Here is a 19447-nt window from a genome sequence, read left to right as displayed (position 1 = left end):
CCGTAGGACGGTTAGCACCTAAGTTATTCCAGGGACAAGGCCTAGGGAGCCCTGAATATCTGCACCTCAACTTTTTTTGGACCTCCGAAAATGGGAGCATGAGATTGGCTGAACAACGCCCTGTAAATGCATCACTCCCTGTAAAAATAAAAAGTTGAGAATCAACACACACACGATCAGCCCTCCGACGGGCATATTGATCAATCGTTCAATCTCTTTGCTCACCGCAGTTCAGCCACCGCAGATGTCCGCGCCTTTTGATCCAGAGACGGGCCTTTTGACTCCAGTTTAGGTATATTTACGGGCTATGTAGCCTATGCATACTCCACTCACTATTGGCTTTGCGACACATGTGTGACTCTTCGCCTTTTGCTCTCGTTTCCATATAACTCTCCCCCCTCCGGTTTCACCCATTTTCCAACTCGTTTTGCTAGCTCCTAACCTACAAGTGCCCTGTTTCGTCTCACTCGGAAGTGGTTTCATACCCGAGGAACTGCTCCTGTGCGTTTGGGCTTTAGACCACCGGTGTCGGACACTTGTCACACTGCTCAAAGATCCGAGCCGCTCACACAGACATCCTCCCGCATGCGCAGTCCGAATGCTCTACAAAATCTCCAGGCCATCCACCTCACGGCTCAACCTCAACCTCATCTCCTTTCTCCGATCCGCTAACATGTCTACCACTACTGCTACCCAGGCGCCCATTGCGCAGCACGTGGGCAACCTGGCCGCCGTCACTGCCACCACGCGTACAGCCCTCCATCATCATGCTCCCAAGCATACGCTTCCCATCGCTCATGTACCGAACCGTTCTGCTCACATGGACACCTCCCTCTCCATACCAGTCCGCAAATATCTTCAAACGTATGGCCTAACTCCTCCTCGTGTGGAAAGTTACGAGGTCCAGAAGCAGAGATGTTTGGCACAATTGGCTCTCAAAAGCTCCGACATTGAAAGGTTTCAATACTTGAGCGCTGTGAGATGCAACAATGTACATCTATTTTACAGGCTGTTGACAGATCATTTCAGCGAGCTGGCGCCGCTCGTGTACACTCCAACTGTGGGAGAGGCATGTCAAAGATGGTCTGAAATCTTCGTACAGCCCGAGGGCATGTACCTAAGTTTTGAGGATCGAGGCCACCTATCGAGCATCATACAAAATTGGCCTCAGCACAATGTGGAGATCACTGTCTTGACAGACGGATCTCGGATCCTAGGTTTAGGAGACCTTGGTGTTGGTGGTATGGGCATCCCGATTGGAAAGCTCGCACTCTACACCGGCTGTGCTGGTATTCGACCAGAAGGTACTCTGCCATTGACAGTGGACCTGGGAACGAGCAATAAGGCTTTGCAGCAAGATCCCCTCTACATGGGCAGTCGCAGGGACAAAGTGACTGCAGAGGAGGAGAAGGAGTTTCTCGACGAGTTGATGACAGCGCTGAAAGACAGATGGCCAGATATCGTCATTCAGTTTGAAGATTGGAAGAATCCCTTCCCATCTCTTGAGCGGTACCGCCAAGACTATGCCATGTTCAACGACGATATCCAGGGCACAGGCGCTGTGATCATGGGTGGTATCATCGGTGCTGTCAAACAGTCTGGCGTGGCTCCCAGAGACCACAGAGCGGTCTTTCTAGGCTCAGGCTCTGCTGGTGTTGGCGTCGCCAAACAGATTGTCGAGTACTTCATGCATGAAGGGTTGACCGAGGAGGAGGCCAAGTCCTGCTTCTGGCTTGTGGACAGCAAAGGCCTTGTCACGCAAGACCGAGGCGACAAGCTTGCAGACCACAAGATCTACTTTTCGAGAACCGACAACAATGGACAACAGTTCAAGTCTCTAGATGAGGTGATCGAGTACGTGAAGCCCACCATTATCATGGGACTCAGCACGATAGGTGGGGCTTTCACCCCCGAGATCTTGCAGAAGATGGGCAAGTGGAACGACAGACCTATAATCTTCCCACTATCCAATCCGTCTAGCAAATCTGAATGTACATTCGAGGAAGCGATCACCAACACCGAGGGACGTGCCCTGTTCGCATCGGGCTCGCCGTTCCACCCCGTCATGTATGGTGGCAAGATGTATCACCCTGGCCAGGGAAACAACATGTACGTCTTCCCAGGAATCGGGTTGGGTACGATTCTTTCGAAAGCTGTTCAAGTCACGGAGAACATGATCTACGCCTCTGGAGAAGCTCTACCAACCATGATTACCGAAGAAGAAAAGCAACTTGCACTGCTGTATCCTTCGATCACACGCATTCGCGATGTCAGTGCCCGTGTTGCATTATATGTCATTCGTGCTGCACAAAGGGACAATGTCGACCGATTACACCATCTTCGGGAGATGGATGATGCCGCATTGGAGGCATGGATCAAGGACAAGATGTATGATCCCCATAAGGAGACTGGAGAGCTGGAGAATGAGGTGCGCGTGCTTGTGGAGGACATGGCTGCCACTACCGCCTCTCCGAGGTTGTGAGCTGCTTGCCTATAGGCGTGAATATTTGCAGATACCCTGGTAGCTTGAATGTTGGGAATGGCTGGATCCTTTTCCTTGAGCGTCAAAATAGAATTTCTGGTCAACTATCCATAGTGCTAGACTGTTATGATGGTGCTAAGATAAATAAAAGTGTATTTGTTGAACGTGCACTGGAGGCTACGATTGAATTTCAGCCTTGTGTTGACTTTGTCACATGTTGCCGGGCAACACCTGCCAAGTGGAATTCGGAATTCGTCGATTCGAGTGTTGCGATCGCGCTCTCGTTGCGGAGACTCCAAAGGGACCGCATTACTTTCACGTAGAACACTTCTCATGCGAGTTGTGCAACCACTCCTTCTCTTGCAACTTCAGTCGAGTTTGATCTTGACGAACTTCACAAACGCAACACTTCGTTCTCCTACCTTACCATCCGTCCTCCCACCTTTCTGTCCACGGGTGAACAAGTGAAGGTGAGCCTTGATCCCGTGGCCATAGAAACCGGCAGTCAATCCCAGACCGTCAATAAAAGAGACACTTTGACCAACGTATGGAATGTTCAGCAGGACACATACAACAAGAACCGCTACCACACTTCCTATCCTCCATCACACCGAGTCACCATCTGAGATGGCCTCGTTGTTGACCACAATGTACGAGTTTCTCAATTCTTCTCCTTCCGCGCAGCCTCTCAATCCACACTTGACCTTTAAACAATCCTCTTCATGTGTTACGATCAATTCCTATACTTTTCTCGAGAATAATGACCACACTTCTACTACGTCTTCTCCTTCTACACCCTCACGCGCCGCCCAGCTGCTACGTCGAGGACTGAACTCCCCTATTGACACACGTTCTTCGCCTTCTAGCAATGCGCGTACCCGTGGCCAATTCAAACCGCAGCGGGCAAACAAAGGAACATCAAGCTATCAGCTGAGACAGTTCGCCGAAGCGACACTAGGCAGTGGAAGTCTGAGAAAAGCTGTCAAGCTACCTGAAGGCGAGGATCTGAACGAGTGGCTGGCTGTCAATGGTAAACATACACAACCAGGCATTTGGCACAACTGATTGTTTGGGAAACAGTCGTCGATTTCTACAACCAGATCAACCTCCTCTATGGGTCCATCACAGAGTTCTGCTCGCCGCAATCATGTCCAGAGATGAAAGCCACAGATGAGTATGGAGACCCCTTAAGGCACCACAGAAAGGCTGCATGCTAATATTCATATTTCTTCTAGATTTGAATATCTATGGCAAGATGCCGCCACCGGCTACCCGAAACCCACCAAGATGCCTGCCCCAGAATACATCGAGCACCTCATGACCTGGGTCCAATCCAATGTCGACAACGAAGCAACCTTCCCCTCGCGCATCGGTGTCCCTTTCCCGAAACACTTCCCATCAACAGTCCGCCAATTGTTCAAGCGTCTCTATCGCGTCTACGCACACATTTACTGCCACCACTACCAAGTCATCGTCCATCTCGGTCTCGAGCCGCATCTCAACACCAGTTTCAAACACTATGTACTCTTCATTGATGAGCATGGTCTCGAGAAGGGTGGTGGCAAGGACTATTGGGGCCCATTAGGCGACCTGGTCGACAGCATGTTGAAGAGTGATTAGGGATTGAAGCTGGAAAAGCACAAATGACATGGGGAGTTGGAGAGGCAATGGGATCCAGCCTGATGTGGTATGATTTTGTACATGTATGGAGGATACGGCGTAAGTGGTCTGTAATGATGGAGTCCTCACTTGACGATTGTTGCGATGATGAGCGCTTATGGCCCAGGTTAGGCTTTTAAAGCATGCGTGTTCAAGGAGATGCAGTATGGCCATCATAACGATTCGTTTGCAGCTAGGATCGAGTTCCTGGACAGGTTGTAAAATTAGACGAAGTACAGCATGACATCTTGACTACTATGACGATGTGCTCTTTTCTATGAGACGTGGGATGACTAGACCATGAATTGTTGCTTTCTTTCGCGCTCGAGGAGGTTTGACGGAAAGAAGGCTACGCAACCATGTCGACTGGTAGTAACGTCTAATCCTAGGAGGACATTTTGGGCCGAAAGATGTGTGTAGCTTCGAGCTGCACAGGTACACGTACACGCACCCTGACCTTGGGATATCGAATTCACAGGAATGGCTCGAGCAGACCATCACCAGTAACCTCTTCTTCCATACCCTCCGCCAAAGCCGCCACGACCCCGACCGCCTCGAGCCATGTCATCGCTATGCAACCTCCCGCCGCCACGAGGGACCGAGCCTGGACCTCCGAAGGACCCCCGTGGTACTCCGCCAACACCGTTGCCGTAGTGCGACGGGCGCGAGTTGTAGTTCTCTGGTCTGTGATCGCCTCGACGGTATGAGCCAGAGCCCGAGTCTCGCTCGTCGCGGCGCTCGTAACGGTCGCTTTCCCTGTCACGGTCGCGTGCTCTGTCTCTATCACGATCTCTTTCTCTCTCCCGATCCCGGTCTCGATCCGGCTCCCGTGGTCGGTCGCCTCGTCTCTCTCTTTCGTTATCGTAATCTTCGTGTCTTTCGTCTCTGCCATCTCTGGATCTTCGGTCACGATCATCGTACGTTGACGCAACCCCCTCATTGTCCATCTCCACATCTTCCATGGCGTTGCCGTCGACTGGCTGACTCGAAGCTGCAGGCTCTTGAGCTGGCGCGGCGTCTATCTCGCTGGTCTGTACGAGAGGTGCAGGCGCACTGTCGGTTTGCTTTAGGTAGAGATGCAAAACCCTGCCGTCTGCCCGCTGGTTGTTGTACGTGGAGATCACTCTATCTGCGATTCCTCTCTCGGAGAACACCATCTCTGCAACGACAGCTGGATTGGTAGCGATGACACGACAGGATAACATGCCGTTGCCGCCATTGTCATCCACGGTGTCGCCTTGTAGGGCTGATTCGATATCTGCGGCTGTTGTTCCTGGCGCGAAGTTGCTGGCTTCGACGGTGAAAGGGCCTGCTTTGCCTTTTATACTGAGACCCTTTCCTGCGGGACCGCGCGGCGTAGATACAATGTTCACCTGTGGCGAGGCAAGGGCAGATGCCAGTCGCGAGGAGCGCGCATTTTGAGGAGTGGTGGAGGCCGGCCTCGAAGGAGGATTTCTGGGAGAGCTGGATCTCGCGACGGAGTTTGAGCGCTGTAGCAGCAGTTCGTATCAGTGAAACTGTCCTTTACACTGTTCGCATGATAGGGGCCAGTGGCCTGCAGCATAGGCTCTCGCGCTGTCGAGTGGATGTATACCTTTGTAATTCTGCTTGCGAGATCATTTGTTCTGGGTGTAGCCTTCGCTGGTCGGGTGTTTTCCTTCTGTTTGTTCTTTCCGAAGATCTCGTTCGCTAGGGCTTCATTCTTCCTCCGTTGTCGATCTGTATCGTGGTCAGCTGCGCGTATGCAAGATAGAGTGGTGTTGGTGATTGGTACCAGCTTGGATGATCGAATCGAAAGAGACTGCGCCTTTGGTATTCGACATGTTTAGAAGAGAGTTGCGGCGATACTCTCTACTCCCCGATGCTCGGAGGTGTTTACTCAAGCAAGTGCAGACATACGAAATGGTGATTGCGGGTCTAGAATTTCCATCGGTAAGCGCGATCTTTTTGCCCTACTGCACTGTAGGGAAGTCGGAGCTTTAAGTCAGGGTCCGCCGCGCTGCGCTGCCTGTGAAAAAGCTCCCCGGGCGCGCAGGCTTGGCGACATCAAATGTTTCTCCAATTGATGCTGGGTCGCAAATGTTTGACTTCCATCGCAAAGTCATAAGAACCATTTTGTACATCCTGCTGTCTGCTTGTGGCTGCTGTCGACTGACCCAGGAATCGGACACAACATCAACCCAATCGCACTTGCGCCTCAGCCGAGCATTTCTGGCTGTTGCCCATCGCGATGGCCTCTGCCCTTCGACCTGTTCTTCGGCCGGTTCAGCTACCCAGTCTACCCTCTTCGAAAGCTACCACCACATATATCTGCCAGTCATGTAGGCATGCGCGACTATTAAAAAGACCGAAACGACCTTATACCTTTACTCAGCTTGTGACAATGTCCGACGGAAGTGCTTTCACGATGCGAACCACATCACCGGTCCCCGTCTACAGATCGACACGAGACACAAGGAATTCGCCATTATGGAACCCCAGTTCGAAGGAATTATTGAGTGTGGAAGACGATGAGGCTGGGCGCTTGGCAGGGTTTCGAGCAAGATTTGGTACGGGATTCGACAGCGCAAAGAAGGGGAAGGATCAAGATACAGCCGACGCTGATGTACCTGCTTCCCCTGCTGTGTCTGCTACGACGTCTAGGCCAGAAGGCAAAGCTGCCAAGCAGCCACTGTTCGAGGACGAGAACAACGATTTCACGGAGGACGACACCAACCTGCTGGAGCTCATCAGTTCGTTTGGTCAGGAGAATGCCCAACCCAATAAATCAGGATCTTCCAAGAAGGGTGGGAAAAACTGAGAACAAAGGCCCCTTTCCAGATTATTCTTACCAGCGGCGCTTGTATACTATGGCGGAAATTCGATAGCAAGGGTTCGCACCAATTGATAGGGTCATGTCAGGCACCACATGCATGCACATGGCCATATGGATCAGTGGAAGCCTGCGTACTAGCCTGTTTAGCTACTCGCAGCAATTCTGTCCCATATAATCAGGCATCACCCGCTGCAAATATTTCATGAACTTCCACATTCCGACCGCGCTTTCTTTGTTGCCCAGAGGATCTGTGACGGCCTCGGGAAAAGCAATGCCCGCACCGAGCAAGCCTGGTATGCTATCTCCTTGTTCATTCCGAAACAGCCCTGTAGTGCCGTCGCTGGACAATTTGTCAACACGTTGGTTGTCCACTTGAACAGCCGGTAGGGGGTCTTGTTGATAACCTATCGCGTACACTAGATGTGAGCAGCTGGGAAGGTGCTGCCGATATGCTTCGGGCTCGTTCTTAGAACAATCGACCCTCTCAAGAAATCGACTGGTGGGTGGTCGTGTCAGAGGTTCGTCTTCAAGGTATTCGCGCGCAAAGTCCGCCGAGGCGCCCTTCAGGCCAGTGTTGTCGCGTAAGATCCAGTCGCCCATGTCTTTGGCATATGTCAAAGGGCGCCGCGTGAACCATTTGACTCTCAAATGTGGATGAGTGGTTGTGGCCATCTTGAAGAGGCCCATGATGACCACAATTGCACTATGAGACGCACCGACGATCCCGATGGTCGAGTCCTTGTGCGTCGGGAGCGTTTCTCGAAGTTTCGTTCTGTCAAGCGCGGAGTCGAGATCAATGACGCTACATGACGATGGCAGCCAGGAAGGAGGCTGTGGATCTGTAGGAGACGAGCCCGTACATAGTATCACCTTCCGCGAGTTTATGTTGATAATCCTTGATGAAGGATCAGCGGCAGATACCTTGACAGACCAATGCTGAGTCTAGAATGTGTTAGCAATGTGCATGGCAAAGAGGTGAGCGCTAGACCTGGCTATTCAGCTTGACCTCCTCAACCTTTCCAACCTGGCCATCAACATTCGGAAGCCGTCGAAGCCCATTAGTTATCATCAAGCACAGGTCGTGCGCATAGCTCAAATCGCAGCCTGCATTGGGGTCGAGACTTTCGAGGGCAGAGATGGCATTTGGTTTTGGCGTTGATTCGATGATATGTCGAAATGGTTCCAAGATGTACGCGTACTTTAGGAACAATGAGACTTTGGTATTACTACAGAAAAAGTATCAGTGCTCGTGGTCCGAAGCTCTTCATGAAGATCAAGGAACAGAATCCTTGAACGTACCTCGAAACTTGTCGATATTTCTTTAGCCTTCCGCCCTTGAAATCTGGGTCAATCCAAAAGACATTCGTAGCGGGATTGCAGTCTAGGATGTTGCCCAGCACTGCGATACCTGCTGGGCCACTGCCAACTACGGCAACATCATAGGTGTTCTGGATGCCTTTGGCGTCTTGGTCTTCCATGAGACTCGAGGCAAACCGGACACTGACGTGAGATGAACGAAATGAAGTCGAGATCCATTGTGGCGACCAGCACCGGGGTGCATTCAAATAAGCAACTCGGGGAGTAAGATGGATCATTCTTCTGATATCTGCCGACAACTCTTTGTTGATAACTACATGTCGAGCCACCGCATTGGATGGTCCTCGAGCAAGCGAGGATTCCTCACAATGTGGCGGCAGGTATCACAGTCGTCCCATTGTCGACTCACAGGTTGACGCGGTCGGGTTCTGGGGACCCCCTTTGTGGATCCCCTAGCCTTGGCGTCGGGCTTCAGGTGAACCTCTACATTCATTGGCAGATGGCAAGGTGACAAGGCTGAACTTGATCGGAGGGGCCGAAAGCTAGGAATATTTTCCCAAGATCTTAACATATCCTCCAAAGCGGCTCCGAAGCGACCGACAATGGCCGAAGAACTTCACACAGGTATGTTCGCGAAACGGGTCAGAGGATCAGGAGCACCAAGAACAAGTTCAAGTCTGACAACAGATAAGGATTTTACTTCACGCCTACACTGCACAAAGACACATATCCTGCCATCGACCCGACCAGGTGTGATCTCAGTGGTAAATATGTATTCATCACGGGCGCTTCTAAGGGCATAGGGCGAGCAACTGCACTATCCTTCGCTCGAGCCGGATGCAGCGCCCTGGCACTTGGCGCACGGTCGGACTTATCTGAGGTCGAGGAACTCGTGACACGAGCAGCGACTGAGGTTGGAAAACCGGTCCCGAAGATCTTAATCGTGAAGCTCGATGTCGCGGACCAGGCCAGTGTCGACCAAGCCGTGGCCAAGATATCATCTGGATTCGGCAGACTCGACATCCTTGTCAACAACGCCGGGTATTTGGAAAAGCGGGCCAAGATTGCCGACAGTGATCCGTCTGAGTGGTGGAAGACCTGGTCTGTCAATGTTCTGGGACCTTACCTCGTCACTCGTGCATCGCTGCCGCTCATGCTCGGCACGGAAGATTCATCGAAGATCATCGTCAACCTGTGCAGTCTGGGAGCACACTTATTGGCACCCGGAGCATCGGCCTATCAGCCCAGCAAGTTGGCAGTGCTGAGATGGACAGAATTCCTTGACGTGGACCATAGATCGGACGGTGTGCTGACCTTCGCGTTGCACCCTGGAGGTGTTCTGACCGACATGGGTCAGCGGTTGCCTATCGAGAGACAGAGTGCCTTGACTGAAACGCCTGAGTTGGCAGCCGACACTCTCGTCTTCCTGACGGAGAAGCGGAGGGAGTGGCTGGCAGGCCGGTACATAGCTGCAACTTGGGACATGCCCGAATTCCTGGCCAAGAAAGAGGAAGTCGTTAGCGGAGACAAGCTGAAAGTGCGCATGGTCGTGTAGACCTCATCCCCTATGCCGCAGTATATAGACTTAGAGATTATCCACGTCAGGCTTCAATCATCTGCTGCGAATGGTGGGGATTGTGCAATAACTAGGAACCATCGGGCTTCGCAGCCTTGCGGGCAGAGATATCCTCAAGACGAATTCTGTGGCGTGAAAACGCTATATTTGACGGCGTCGCAAGACTTTCCCAGTGTTTGCTCTTAGCAGACAGTACATCGATATCTCTTTGCACCCACCAGTCTTCGAAGTCAGGAGGCCAATAGCCGTCTGTTTCCGCGCCCGAGTGCCAGCAAACCTTTGTAGCCAGCCATAGTAACCCTTGCCACGCGGGTTGATCTCATAGAGAAGGGATTTCCGTGAGACGGTATCGTAACGGGAAGGTCGTATTCACGCTTGCGAGGGCAAATCGCAAAAGAGTCGAAGTGGGAGGAGGGTGAGTCGCGGGTAGCGGTGCTTTTGAACAACCGTAGTCGCGGTGGTTGGCGGCGAGAGCTCGGGGTAGTTTCCCAATTAAAGTGCACCGGAGTTTAGATAATCCTCAAGTTACGTGGTTGCTCTCCGCATTCTTGAACTCCCTACTGCAGGCACACCACGTTTTCAATTCCAGCCGATCAGTTGTTATTCAAGGGAAGTCTAAAGCGGTGGCAGGACAGGCGAAGATGGATATCGACTCGCCGTGGGACGGTAAATGGCCTGCGTTGCTTCCACCGGATCACATGCTGATTGTCGCGCAGATGTACCGTCTAAAGCGCAGTCAGATATACCGCAAGAGTCAACAGATAAAGAGAACCATGCCAGCAGTATGCGCGTTCTTGCGGAATCAGTTTGGATTGCTGCTGATACTAGCCAGACGCCTCAACTCCCTCGAAGCCTTCCAGCAGCGGACCTCGACCCTCCTCGTCCCGGAAGATACCTGCCCGCAAGATTGAAGTCCAATCAACGAAGCTAGAGGCAGTGGATGATGCTTTAGATCCCCTCGGACCTCTAGGGACAGAATCAGCTCCCGCTGCGCCTTCACTACCAGCAGAACAAGCTCCGACGCCACCGAAGAAGGAAGTCGGTGCAAGGACACCGCAGCCAACGTCTACATCATCTCCGGGTAGTGCGCTTTCTGAATATGAAGACACCACGCTACCGATAGGAAGACCCAAGGGTCCGCCTCCAGTCCAGTCACAACCTGCAGGTGCTTCTCGCCAGACTCAGCCAAGCGTGAGCGTTGAACAAGCTGCAAAGCCGACCTTTGACATATCAGTGGGAGATCCGCATAAAGTGAGTGATCTGACAAGCAGTCACATCGTCTACCAGGTTCGGACGAAGGTAGGCCATTCATGATGACCCGGTTGATGCGCAAACTCACGTATCTAGACTACATCAAAAGCATACAAACAACCCGAATTCGCAGTCACCAGACGTTACCGAGACTTTCTATGGCTGTATAACGCTTTACATAACAATAATCCTGGAGTCGTGGTTCCTCCACCACCAGAGAAACAGGCTGTTGGTCGATTCGATAACGAGTTCGTAGAGTCGCGTCGACAAGCGCTGGAGCGGATGCTCAACAAGATTGCTGCTCATCCAATACTACATCACGATGCCGATTTGAAGATATTTCTCGAGAGCGAAGCGTTCAACATCGATGTCAAGAACAAGGAAAATCGGGAACCGGACTTGGGTCAGAACAAGGGCATGCTGAGTTCGCTTGGGATCAACGTCGGTTCATCGAGTGGCAAGTTTGTGGAGCATGATGATTGGTTCCATGACCGCAAGATCTATCTTGACGCGCTTGAGAATCAGCTTAAGGCACTGCTGAAAGCTCTCGACACGGTAGTTATCCAACGAAAAGGGCTCGCTGAAGCTGCAGGAGAGTTTGCAGCGTCGTTGAACAAATTGGCTCAAGTTGAACTCTCACCGATATTTTCTGGACCTGTACAGGGTCTCGCAGATTTGCAAGTTCGAATCCGGGAATTGTATGATCGGCAAGCACAGCAGGATGTTTTGACTCTGGGTATCACAATTGACGAATATATTCGACTGATTGGAAGCGTGAAACAAGCGTTCACGCAAAGACAGAAAGCATTCCATTCCTGGCATGCTGCAGAGAGTGAGTTAGCCAAGCGGCGAAGCGCACATGAGAAGCTGCTACGGCAGGGTAAAAGCCAGCAGGACAAGTTGAACGAGGTTGGTGCTGGAGTCAGCGACGCGGAGAAGAAGGCGCATCAAGCTCGCCTATTGTTCGAGGACATGGGTCGACTCATGCGAGGGGAATTGGAAAGATTTGAACGGGAGAAGGTGGAGGATTTTAAGAGTGGTGTTGAGACTTTCTTGGAGGGGGCGGTCGAAGCTCAAAAAGAGGTAAGTTCATCCATCCTTGACCATTAAACGTGCTCTAACACAGTGATCAGTTGATTGAATTGTGGGAGACGTTCTTATTACAGATGGATGCCGAAGAGGAGGCTCCTATCAAGTCACCGCCGCCAATGTCGGTTCAGGCACCAGCAGCAGAGCACCCCGATCCAGCCAACGAGAGCCACGACGAGACTGAAGCGACACCTGCGACAGCAACGGATGTAGCTTTAGAGCAGGATGCGTGATATAAGAGCTCATGGCCATCAATGAAATCCTTTGAAGACAAAGATCAAGCAGAAGTACAGGAGGGATTGCTGGTCAGAAGTCACCAACCCTGTGCAGAATGCTTTCTTTCTTTCTCTCCTCTTCTCACTTTCGTCTTTCTGTCGTCGCACTAGATACCCATCTCAACACCCTTTCACTCTCGCACCTGTCGCCGCGGCGATCACACTCACTTGGCACCGTTCGCACTACTCTTTATTTGCGTTCATTTTACCCTTTTCGGCGGGCTTGAAGTGCTCACCATCGCAAACATTCATTACTCCCAAGCGACCTATCTCAGCATCAACAATTCACAGCGGACGGCCAACTCTTTTGCACTCCCTGAACATTCTCCGCCTATTGTTAGGACGACGACGGTATTGGATAGCATTCCGGACAAAGGTTGGTAACTACTCACGCTTTCACTTCCCTGCGCTGCAACTGACGACGATATCAGAGCTCTTCCCCGACGTCAAGCAGACATCGTCCTCTTTCGGTCGTCACAATGGCAGCACCATGGGACTATGGCTCGTTTCAGCCTCCTTTGACGTCGGCTCCTGCATTGGAAGGACCGTTTCTGTCGTCCATACTTAGCGCTGCATCAGAACCAGGTTTTTTCACCTCGGCTTTCGAACCACCAATTCCCACAATCCAGGTTTCTTCCACTCTGACAAGAGCTTCCTCTACACCACTCACTTCCATCACGTCGACTCCGCAGTTGAGCGAGCTTCTACCCCAGGAGTCGGCCTTGTCATTCGCGGTCAGCAGCAGTACATTCAATACTTCGACCACCTCAACTACGACAGAAGGGAACAATTCGACCTTAGGCTCAAACTATGCACCGTTGTCTGGATTTGCGACCTCGGTTTCCACCAGCATCCTTACCGTCAGTGATCTGTCTACCTTCGGCCTTCCCTCTACTGTCAGCGATCTGTCTACAGTGAGCCTTCCTTCTACCGTCACCGTTTCTGCCGCCCCTTCTTGGGCAAGACCACCACATCCGCCATCCGGGAAGCCTGGTCTGCAACCATCGAATCCTGATGAAGCCACCACATCCACACAAGGTTCCACTACCACCTATGTGATTCTCGGAATATTGTTGGCGTTTGGGATCGGGGGTGCGTTCATCACGACTCCATCAGTTGTGCGACAAGTCAAGAAGTGTTTGACTCAAAGGGAGCCATAAGCAAGAGGTGGTGAATCGCATGGACAATATGAAGATGTCGAGTGCAGTGTCACGAATGCGGGCGATGCAATGATTGTGAACGTCATGTGATGTATGCACAATGCAGTGTGCCATCGGTTTGTATCGAAGGCTTCCTGGGACATAATTATGGTAGGCTGGCCCCGTTGCTCTCTTGCAGGACCTCGCTACAAAACCAGGGACTCAGCTTCGGTGTGTATGAGTATGGCTCCAGCTTCAAGACTTACCACAGACGCATTGTGGTGGAAGAAAGAGTCAAGTGCAACCAGTGTCAAATTAGAACCATAGGTCAATGTCACCTTTTCTTGCTTTGTCGACCGCCCTTTCCACTCATTTCGTGGTGTTGTAGGCAGTTGCCGCACTACAGGTAGGTTATCTTAGGTGGGGAAAGTACCTCGGTCTCATTTTTCATTTCAGTATAAGCGTCTGCCATTGCACCACCTTGATTGACCAGTACGTTTACTTCTCGCTATGACCCTGAAACTCCACGAGCTGTCACCCTCTGACCCGGTAGACCAAAACCTGATCCCAGCTATTGCAAGGGTACATCTCACAGCCTGGCTGTCCAACTCGCTATATGAAGCGATTTACTACGGTCCACCATCGAGCCATGCCCGGATCATCGAAAACAATCGACGGCGACACTCTAAGACTCTCACATCAGAACCCAGCAGTCGTTATGCAGTGGTTTTAGACGATGGGGCCTGCGGCGATAATCCGAAAAGGCACAGTGAGCAGACAGGTCCTGACCCCAACCACCTCATTGCCTGGGCCAAGTACGACATCTTCGAGAGGCCAGAGGCAGAGGAAGAACGACAAGACACAGGAGAAATCAAATACCCACCTTACACCAACCTACCGCTGGCCAACCACTTCTGGGACTTGATTGTGCAATCACGACAGCGTGTTGGAAAGTCGCTCGGGGCCCATGTTAGTGTCGATCAGCTCGCGACAGACCCAGATCACCATCGACGTGGAGCCGGTCGCATGTTGATGGAACATATCGTGAAGAAGGCCGACGAACTAGGCTTGCCAGCTACACTCGAAGCTAGCCCGCAGGGTATGAACCTGTACACTTCGGTGGGTTTCGAGCCGGTTGATGAATTCTGGGTCGATCTGCTTCGCTTTGAAGGTGGCGAAGACAAAGGGGAAGCATGGTCGAAAGAACAACATCGAGTGCCTGGCCAAGGACCTGGCTGGTACAAGCAAGTTGCTATGATACGACAGCCTCGGAAGACAGAGTGACTGGTCCGAAAATATGCACTTGGTGCCTTGTAAGGCCGGTCATGCTGGTGGTGTCGAGGCAGGATGAGTCACTTACGAAATGGATGTCGACAAAAGGAGGTTTATCTGTTGTCGAGTCATGAGCCTAGCCCCCCCATGGGCCATTATTTTCGCTATAAAATAGGGAGCAAATCATGATTGACCCCCCGGACTTGGCCGCCAAAAGACTGGAATCCACTCCCACTGCAACCGGAGACACAGGCTAAGATAAGAGCCTAGCGCCACAGATAGCATCGCATCATGTATAATTTTGGCAGAAAATTGCGATCAGTAAGCATTACAGAACCTCGTTCGTCGTAACCGCCTTCTCAATCTTGCGAATATCGTCCCCCGTGAGGCCTAAGACCGAGAACTTGCGACTCGCTTCACAATATGCGACGAGGGTGATCACGAAAGATTGTGCGATATTAGCTTCCACCACCGAGCCCGTCCTATTTGTTCGTGTAAAAACGATATCAGAAGATGGACGAGACTCAACCACTACTCCCAGATGCCGACAGCGACCAGTTGCCGAAGCTACACGGTGCCAACGTGGTCGACTTCGATCCTGACGGTGACGCGGAAAACCCTCAAGAATGGCCCCGAACTTACAAATGGGGCATCGTGGCCTTGCTTGCATCAACAGCCTTCACTGTGTAAGTCGTATTTGAGGGAGGCTGCCGAAACATCAAGGCCGTACGGTGAACGTAACAACTGACACTCGTCCAGGACATTTACATGCATATCGGTCGTGCCCGTCGCCAACCGCATCGTCAGCGACCTCAACCACGGCCAGTCCAGTAAATCCGCGAGTGTCCTCCTCGTGACGATCTGGGAACTCGGCGAGGCGGCTGGTCCGCTGTTGATTGCACCACTCTCTGAAGTTTACGGACGTTACCCTGTCATGAACGCAGCGAACATTCTATTCATTTCCGCCACGGTTCTTGCGGCATTGTGCCAGAGCACACCGCTATTCATCGCAGCCCGAGCCCTGACCGGTCTGGCCGTCGCTTCTAATGTGTTAAGTCCGGCCATCGTCGGCGACATGTTCATCTCCGAGCAGCGCGGCACGGCGATGAGTTATATCATGCTCGCACCACTGGTGGGGGGAGCCGTTGGGCCGGCAATCGCCGGTGCTATCGCCCAGAGTCTTGGGTGGCGAAAGGTCCTTTGGATGAGCGCCATACTCGCTGGTCTTTGTGAGATCTTGTTTCTGTTTTGTTCGCGCGAGACGTACAAGGTCGCAGTCCTCCGACGACGGGCGGCGAAGCTCAGAGAAGAGACGGGCAATAAGTCGGTGAGGACTGCTTATGACGATGAAAATGAGTCGGACTCGCGGAAGTTTTGGAACTCGATCATGCGCCCGGCCGTGGTATTCAGCGATTCGATCGTCTTGCAGATGCTCGCTATTTATGGGTCGTTGGCGTTCTCGTATTTCTACGTCATGTCGACTACGCTGCCGGATATTCTGGAGGGGTTGTATCATCTTAGCCCTGCTTTGACGGGGTCTTCGTTTATATGTTTCAGTGAGTCACCCAACATTCCTTCCTCTCCGCCAGCTTGATGCATGGCATGACTGACATTCTTGCTACAGGTATTGGTTCCACGGTCAGCCTCGTCATAGTCAATTTGTTGCTGGACAGGATTTACATCAAATTGCGCGAAGCGCACAAGGGGATTGAGCAGCCTGAACACCGTCTCCCGCTGGTCATAGTCGGAGCTTTCAGCATGCCCTTTGTCATCGCGCTGTACGGCTGGATTCCGGCACTCGGACTGCCGCTACCGCTCATGTTGATCTGCCTTGGCACATTGGGAGCTACTATGTTGCTGGCCTTCATGCCACTGATGGCTTACGTCGTGGATGCTTTCAAATTGTATTCGGCGAGCGCGTTGACCGCGCTCATCGTGGTTAGGTGTCTTGTTGGCACGTTTCTGCCATTGATTACGGAACCATTAATCAAGGGCCTGGGTTATGGATGGGGATTCACTGTACTGTGTGCAGCGAGTTTCTGCGTCGCGCCGATTCCGGTCCTGGTGTTCCGGTATGGAGCGAAATGGAGGCAGCGGTCGACTTACACTAAAGAAGAGTAGGGTTCAAAATGATGGATGATTTGCATACGGCGTTGATTTGGGGGTCATCATCCAAAGCGTTGGCCTTCGGTGTTGGCATTTTTAAGACATAGACAGACATGTAAAGACGTATACATAGAACAAGAGCTTAGATGCGACATCTGGAACAAAAATGGCAGGTAGACTTATCGGTTGACTCTGTGCATTGACTGGACATTACTTTACTGTCGGCCTCGACACGAGGAACTACCCGCGGTAGGTAGCTAGGATCCCAGAGGCCGTAAACGAATACCAATACTATGCAACACTTTACATGAAGAAATATAACCCATGAAGAAATCCCATCCCAATGCAATCACCCCTCGCACATCACTTAAGAGTCGTAAGACGAAGAGCAAGTGCCAGAGCAAGTGCCCTTGTACGAGATCTGGCCAACACCGGTGCCGATGATGGAGCCAAGTCCGCTGGTTTGCCAGCAGAGAAGGTAGTCGGAGCTGGTGGAGTCAGAGACCCAGATGGTGGCAGTGCAGTCGGCGTTGTCATCGCAAAGAGCAATGCAGTCGGCGAGCGAAGCGACCGAGGTACCATAGCTTTGTTGCCAGAAGGTGGCGTCGGTGGTGCTTGCATGGCTGTCGCAGTTGACAGTGTAGTCGCAGTCGCACGAGCCGCCACCGGAGACGGTCTCGCCGGCGGAGGCAGGGCAGCTGGCGGCAGCAGCAGCGCTAGTGGTAGTGGTGCTGGTGGTAGTGGTGGTCGTAGCGACCGTGGTGGTGGTTGCAGGCTTGGTGGTTGTCAGAGCGCTGGTGGATTCGCTGCTGGTGGTGGTCCAGTCGAGCCATGTGGAGGCTCCTCCGGTGCTGCTGCTGGAAGCGGCAGTGGTGGTGGTAGTCTTCTTCGTGCTTGTGGTGCTGCTGCTTGACTCCCAGTCAACCCACGTTGGGTCAACGGTGGTGGTGGTGGTAGTAGTGGTCCAGTCCAACCAGGTCTCTTCAGCTGAGGAAGAAGTCGTGGTGGGCTTCTTGGGCTTGCTGCTGGTAGTGGTGGTGGCCTTGGTGGTGGTCCAGTCTACCCAGGTAGGGTCGACGGTGGTGGTGGTCGTGGTCCAGTCTACCCAGGTAGGGTCAACAGTGGTAGTGGTAGTAGTCCAGTCCACCCAGGTCTCTTCAGCCGAGGAAGTCGTGGTAGACTTCTTGGCAGAGGAGGTGCTGGTGGTCGAGGCAGACCAGTCTCCCCATGTTGGGTCGGCGGAGGAGGCGGTGCTCGTGGTCCAGTCGGCCCAAGCTGGGTCGGGAACCCAGGTGGTCTCTCCGTAGTATGTCTCGGTGACAATCTTGCAGACCTCATCGGCGACGACGGAGGATGCCAGGAGGGCAGATGCCAGGATGGCGGTGGTGGATGATCGGACCATGATTACGGTTGTTTTGGGGGATGCTGGTTCAAATGAATGACTAGAGCTCGTATGAGACTCTTGAGGAACCTGTTTGGTAAAGAACGTAAGGACACAAAGGTCGGGTGTGTTGGAGCAGGGCGTCGTGCAAACAGAAAAGAGAACGAAGAACAGGCGAGGGCCGCGGTAGTGTTTTATTTACTGTCAGTCTGGGCAGCCAATTTGCGCGTGCTATACACCAAAACGCCTAACCCACCTGATGGGGGCTAGACAGCGGAGTGACATTTTGGGTTGGTAGTCGAACTTTGCTTGGTCGAGGGTTTCCACTCTAACTTACGGATCTGCTCCCAAGGCTGTCCAATCGTCTTGCTTGAGGGCACAAACGTGAACGGCTTCTCATCAGGCGATTCGGCAGTCAGGGGTCTGCCATGTTCTGCAAGTTGGAACGATGGCTGAAAATCTGGAGAAACATCGAAGAGATTGAACCGCCGCCCCCAGATTGGAGGATTGAAACCTACCGGTATGGCAACCACAGACGAAATTGTCGTGACATTTTAGACTCGCCAAGGTTCGAACAACGAAAGAAGAAGCGGTATGGGGTGCAGCCTGTCTTTCTGTCGCCGGTCGAAAGACTCTTTTCAGGCGTAACGAAGCGTTGCGATGTGCATTGCAGAAATGAAGCCTGTCAGAACGGGGAAGGGGCCTTTGCCGGCACCAGTGACGACTGCTCATGCCCAAAGATGTGGGTTGAACACTGCCATCCTCGGTGGGCTTGAAATTGAAAGGAGAGGCGTCAAGGCTGGGCGAAGTGGTCAGGGGCAAAGAGGCGAGAACGAACTGGTGGAAGAAGCGTGGAAAAGGGAGAGCTGAGGTTGATTAATGCCAAGCGGAAGCAATCTTAACAAGTGGAGGTGATTAGCATGCTAAGAGTGGCCGCTAATACCATAGTAGTAATGCTCTAACATGAAAATAACAACATTAACCACCATCTCCGACTCCCAAAACAACTGCAACTGCATCGAGCAACCAAATTGGGTAACACAGGCACGCACAGGTACACCTAGAATTCCACTGTCTCGGATTTG

General features: G+C 52.3%; 11 protein-coding genes across 11 annotated transcripts; 8 read left to right on the top strand and 3 right to left on the bottom strand.

The window, feature by feature from the left end:
- Positions 1-225: 225 nt before the first annotated feature.
- EDD37DRAFT_635695 (uncharacterized protein) lies at positions 226-2646 on the top strand. The gene has a single exon (XM_062816931.1). The coding sequence runs from the start codon at positions 599-601 to the stop codon at positions 2480-2482; it is 1884 nt and encodes a 627-aa protein (XP_062668599.1). The 5' UTR covers positions 226-598; the 3' UTR covers positions 2483-2646.
- A 484-nt stretch (positions 2647-3130) lies between these two features.
- Positions 3131-4102, top strand: EDD37DRAFT_566568 (Mob1/phocein; the record flags this gene model as incomplete). Its single annotated transcript, XM_062814105.1, has 3 exons — positions 3131-3512; positions 3563-3656; positions 3718-4102. 3 exons carry the CDS (start codon positions 3131-3133, stop codon positions 4100-4102), a joined length of 861 nt encoding a protein of 286 aa, XP_062668598.1.
- Positions 4103-4392: 290 nt separating this feature from the next.
- On the bottom strand, positions 4393-6139 carry EDD37DRAFT_635689 (uncharacterized protein). The gene is made up of 3 exons (XM_062816930.1): positions 5916-6139; positions 5736-5860; positions 4393-5631 (listed from the first exon to the last, which is right to left on the bottom strand). Exons 1-3 carry the CDS (start codon positions 5962-5964, stop codon positions 4639-4641), a joined length of 1167 nt encoding a protein of 388 aa, XP_062668597.1. The 5' UTR covers positions 5965-6139; the 3' UTR covers positions 4393-4638.
- A 34-nt stretch (positions 6140-6173) lies between these two features.
- EDD37DRAFT_486962 (uncharacterized protein) lies at positions 6174-7022 on the top strand. The gene has a single exon (XM_062813298.1). It carries the CDS (start codon positions 6372-6374, stop codon positions 6939-6941), a length of 570 nt encoding a protein of 189 aa, XP_062668596.1. The 5' UTR covers positions 6174-6371; the 3' UTR covers positions 6942-7022.
- Positions 7023-8898, bottom strand: EDD37DRAFT_486961 (pyridine nucleotide-disulfide oxidoreductase-domain-containing protein). Its single transcript, XM_062813297.1, has 3 exons — positions 8256-8898; positions 7945-8182; positions 7023-7898 (listed from the first exon to the last, which is right to left on the bottom strand). Exons 1-3 carry the CDS (start codon positions 8549-8551, stop codon positions 7104-7106), a joined length of 1329 nt encoding a protein of 442 aa, XP_062668595.1. The 5' UTR covers positions 8552-8898; the 3' UTR covers positions 7023-7103.
- EDD37DRAFT_486983 (short chain dehydrogenase reductase) lies at positions 8804-9998 on the top strand. The gene is made up of 2 exons (XM_062813299.1): positions 8804-8897; positions 8966-9998. The coding sequence occupies exons 1-2, from the start codon at positions 8876-8878 to the stop codon at positions 9826-9828; spliced, it is 885 nt and encodes a 294-aa protein (XP_062668594.1). The 5' UTR covers positions 8804-8875; the 3' UTR covers positions 9829-9998.
- Positions 9999-10404: 406 nt separating this feature from the next.
- EDD37DRAFT_486729 (Vps5 C terminal like-domain-containing protein) lies at positions 10405-12655 on the top strand. Its single transcript, XM_062813295.1, has 5 exons — positions 10405-10515; positions 10566-10631; positions 10682-11148; positions 11197-12183; positions 12234-12655. The coding sequence occupies exons 1-5, from the start codon at positions 10491-10493 to the stop codon at positions 12420-12422; spliced, it is 1734 nt and encodes a 577-aa protein (XP_062668593.1). The 5' UTR covers positions 10405-10490; the 3' UTR covers positions 12423-12655.
- On the top strand, positions 12656-13987 carry EDD37DRAFT_486730 (uncharacterized protein). The gene is made up of 2 exons (XM_062813296.1): positions 12656-12840; positions 12896-13987. The coding sequence occupies exon 2, from the start codon at positions 12944-12946 to the stop codon at positions 13622-13624; it is 681 nt and encodes a 226-aa protein (XP_062668592.1). The 5' UTR covers positions 12656-12840; positions 12896-12943; the 3' UTR covers positions 13625-13987.
- On the top strand, positions 13986-15138 carry EDD37DRAFT_485441 (uncharacterized protein). The gene has a single exon (XM_062813286.1). It carries the CDS (start codon positions 14114-14116, stop codon positions 14885-14887), a length of 774 nt encoding a protein of 257 aa, XP_062668591.1. The 5' UTR covers positions 13986-14113; the 3' UTR covers positions 14888-15138.
- Positions 15139-17347, top strand: EDD37DRAFT_486420 (MFS transporter). The gene is made up of 3 exons (XM_062813294.1): positions 15139-15561; positions 15635-16431; positions 16500-17347. The coding sequence occupies exons 1-3, from the start codon at positions 15389-15391 to the stop codon at positions 16994-16996; spliced, it is 1467 nt and encodes a 488-aa protein (XP_062668590.1). The 5' UTR covers positions 15139-15388; the 3' UTR covers positions 16997-17347.
- Positions 17046-18921, bottom strand: EDD37DRAFT_485448 (uncharacterized protein). Its single transcript, XM_062813287.1, has 3 exons — positions 18881-18921; positions 18700-18822; positions 17046-18452 (listed from the first exon to the last, which is right to left on the bottom strand). The coding sequence occupies exons 2-3, from the start codon at positions 18760-18762 to the stop codon at positions 17349-17351; spliced, it is 1167 nt and encodes a 388-aa protein (XP_062668589.1). The 5' UTR covers positions 18763-18822; positions 18881-18921; the 3' UTR covers positions 17046-17348.
- Positions 18922-19447: the final 526 nt, after the last annotated feature.

Source organism: Exophiala viscosa (genome assembly GCF_022695815.1).
Source record: "Exophiala viscosa unplaced genomic scaffold EDD37scaffold_8, whole genome shotgun sequence".
NCBI lineage: Eukaryota > Fungi > Ascomycota > Eurotiomycetes > Chaetothyriales > Herpotrichiellaceae > Exophiala > Exophiala viscosa.
This window is presented reverse-complemented; position numbering and strand designations above follow the sequence as displayed.

What these genes read in the sequence shown, in the direction of transcription:
- EDD37DRAFT_485441 (XM_062813286.1), top strand. Translation starts at nt 14,114, where the DNA reads ATGACCCTGAAACTCCACGAGCTGTCACCCTCTGACCCGGTAGACCAA.
- EDD37DRAFT_635695 (XM_062816931.1), top strand. Translation starts at nt 599, where the DNA reads ATGCTCTACAAAATCTCCAGGCCATCCACCTCACGGCTCAACCTCAAC.
- EDD37DRAFT_485448 (XM_062813287.1), bottom strand. Translation starts at nt 18,762, where the DNA reads ATGAGAAGCCGTTCACGTTTGTGCCCTCAAGCAAGACGATTGGACAGC. An exon ending in ACAGCCTTGGGAGCAGATCC is followed by an intron (nt 18,453 to 18,699) that starts GTAAGTTAGAGT and finishes TTTACCAAACAG; the next exon opens with GTTCCTCAAGAGTCTCATAC.
- EDD37DRAFT_486730 (XM_062813296.1), top strand. Translation starts at nt 12,944, where the DNA reads ATGGCAGCACCATGGGACTATGGCTCGTTTCAGCCTCCTTTGACGTCG.
- EDD37DRAFT_486962 (XM_062813298.1), top strand. Translation starts at nt 6,372, where the DNA reads ATGGCCTCTGCCCTTCGACCTGTTCTTCGGCCGGTTCAGCTACCCAGT.
- EDD37DRAFT_486729 (XM_062813295.1), top strand. Translation starts at nt 10,491, where the DNA reads ATGGATATCGACTCGCCGTGGGACG. An exon ending in TATCGACTCGCCGTGGGACG is followed by an intron (nt 10,516 to 10,565) that starts GTAAATGGCCTG and finishes ATTGTCGCGCAG; the next exon opens with ATGTACCGTCTAAAGCGCAG. An exon ending in CGGTCGAAGCTCAAAAAGAG is followed by an intron (nt 12,184 to 12,233) that starts GTAAGTTCATCC and finishes CACAGTGATCAG; the next exon opens with TTGATTGAATTGTGGGAGAC.
- EDD37DRAFT_635689 (XM_062816930.1), bottom strand. Translation starts at nt 5,964, where the DNA reads ATGTCGAATACCAAAGGCGCAGTCTCTTTCGATTCGATCATCCAAGCT. An exon ending in CGATTCGATCATCCAAGCTG is followed by an intron (nt 5,861 to 5,915) that starts GTACCAATCACC and finishes ACCACGATACAG; the next exon opens with ATCGACAACGGAGGAAGAAT. An exon ending in TCGCAAGCAGAATTACAAAG is followed by an intron (nt 5,632 to 5,735) that starts GTATACATCCAC and finishes CTGCTGCTACAG; the next exon opens with CGCTCAAACTCCGTCGCGAG.
- EDD37DRAFT_486961 (XM_062813297.1), bottom strand. Translation starts at nt 8,551, where the DNA reads ATGATCCATCTTACTCCCCGAGTTGCTTATTTGAATGCACCCCGGTGC. An exon ending in AAATATCGACAAGTTTCGAG is followed by an intron (nt 8,183 to 8,255) that starts GTACGTTCAAGG and finishes CTTTTTCTGTAG; the next exon opens with TAATACCAAAGTCTCATTGT. An exon ending in AGGTCAAGCTGAATAGCCAG is followed by an intron (nt 7,899 to 7,944) that starts GTCTAGCGCTCA and finishes AACACATTCTAG; the next exon opens with ACTCAGCATTGGTCTGTCAA.
- EDD37DRAFT_486983 (XM_062813299.1), top strand. Translation starts at nt 8,876, where the DNA reads ATGGCCGAAGAACTTCACACAG. An exon ending in GGCCGAAGAACTTCACACAG is followed by an intron (nt 8,898 to 8,965) that starts GTATGTTCGCGA and finishes ACAACAGATAAG; the next exon opens with GATTTTACTTCACGCCTACA.
- EDD37DRAFT_486420 (XM_062813294.1), top strand. Translation starts at nt 15,389, where the DNA reads ATGGACGAGACTCAACCACTACTCCCAGATGCCGACAGCGACCAGTTG. An exon ending in GCATCAACAGCCTTCACTGT is followed by an intron (nt 15,562 to 15,634) that starts GTAAGTCGTATT and finishes ACACTCGTCCAG; the next exon opens with GACATTTACATGCATATCGG. An exon ending in GTCTTCGTTTATATGTTTCA is followed by an intron (nt 16,432 to 16,499) that starts GTGAGTCACCCA and finishes TTCTTGCTACAG; the next exon opens with GTATTGGTTCCACGGTCAGC.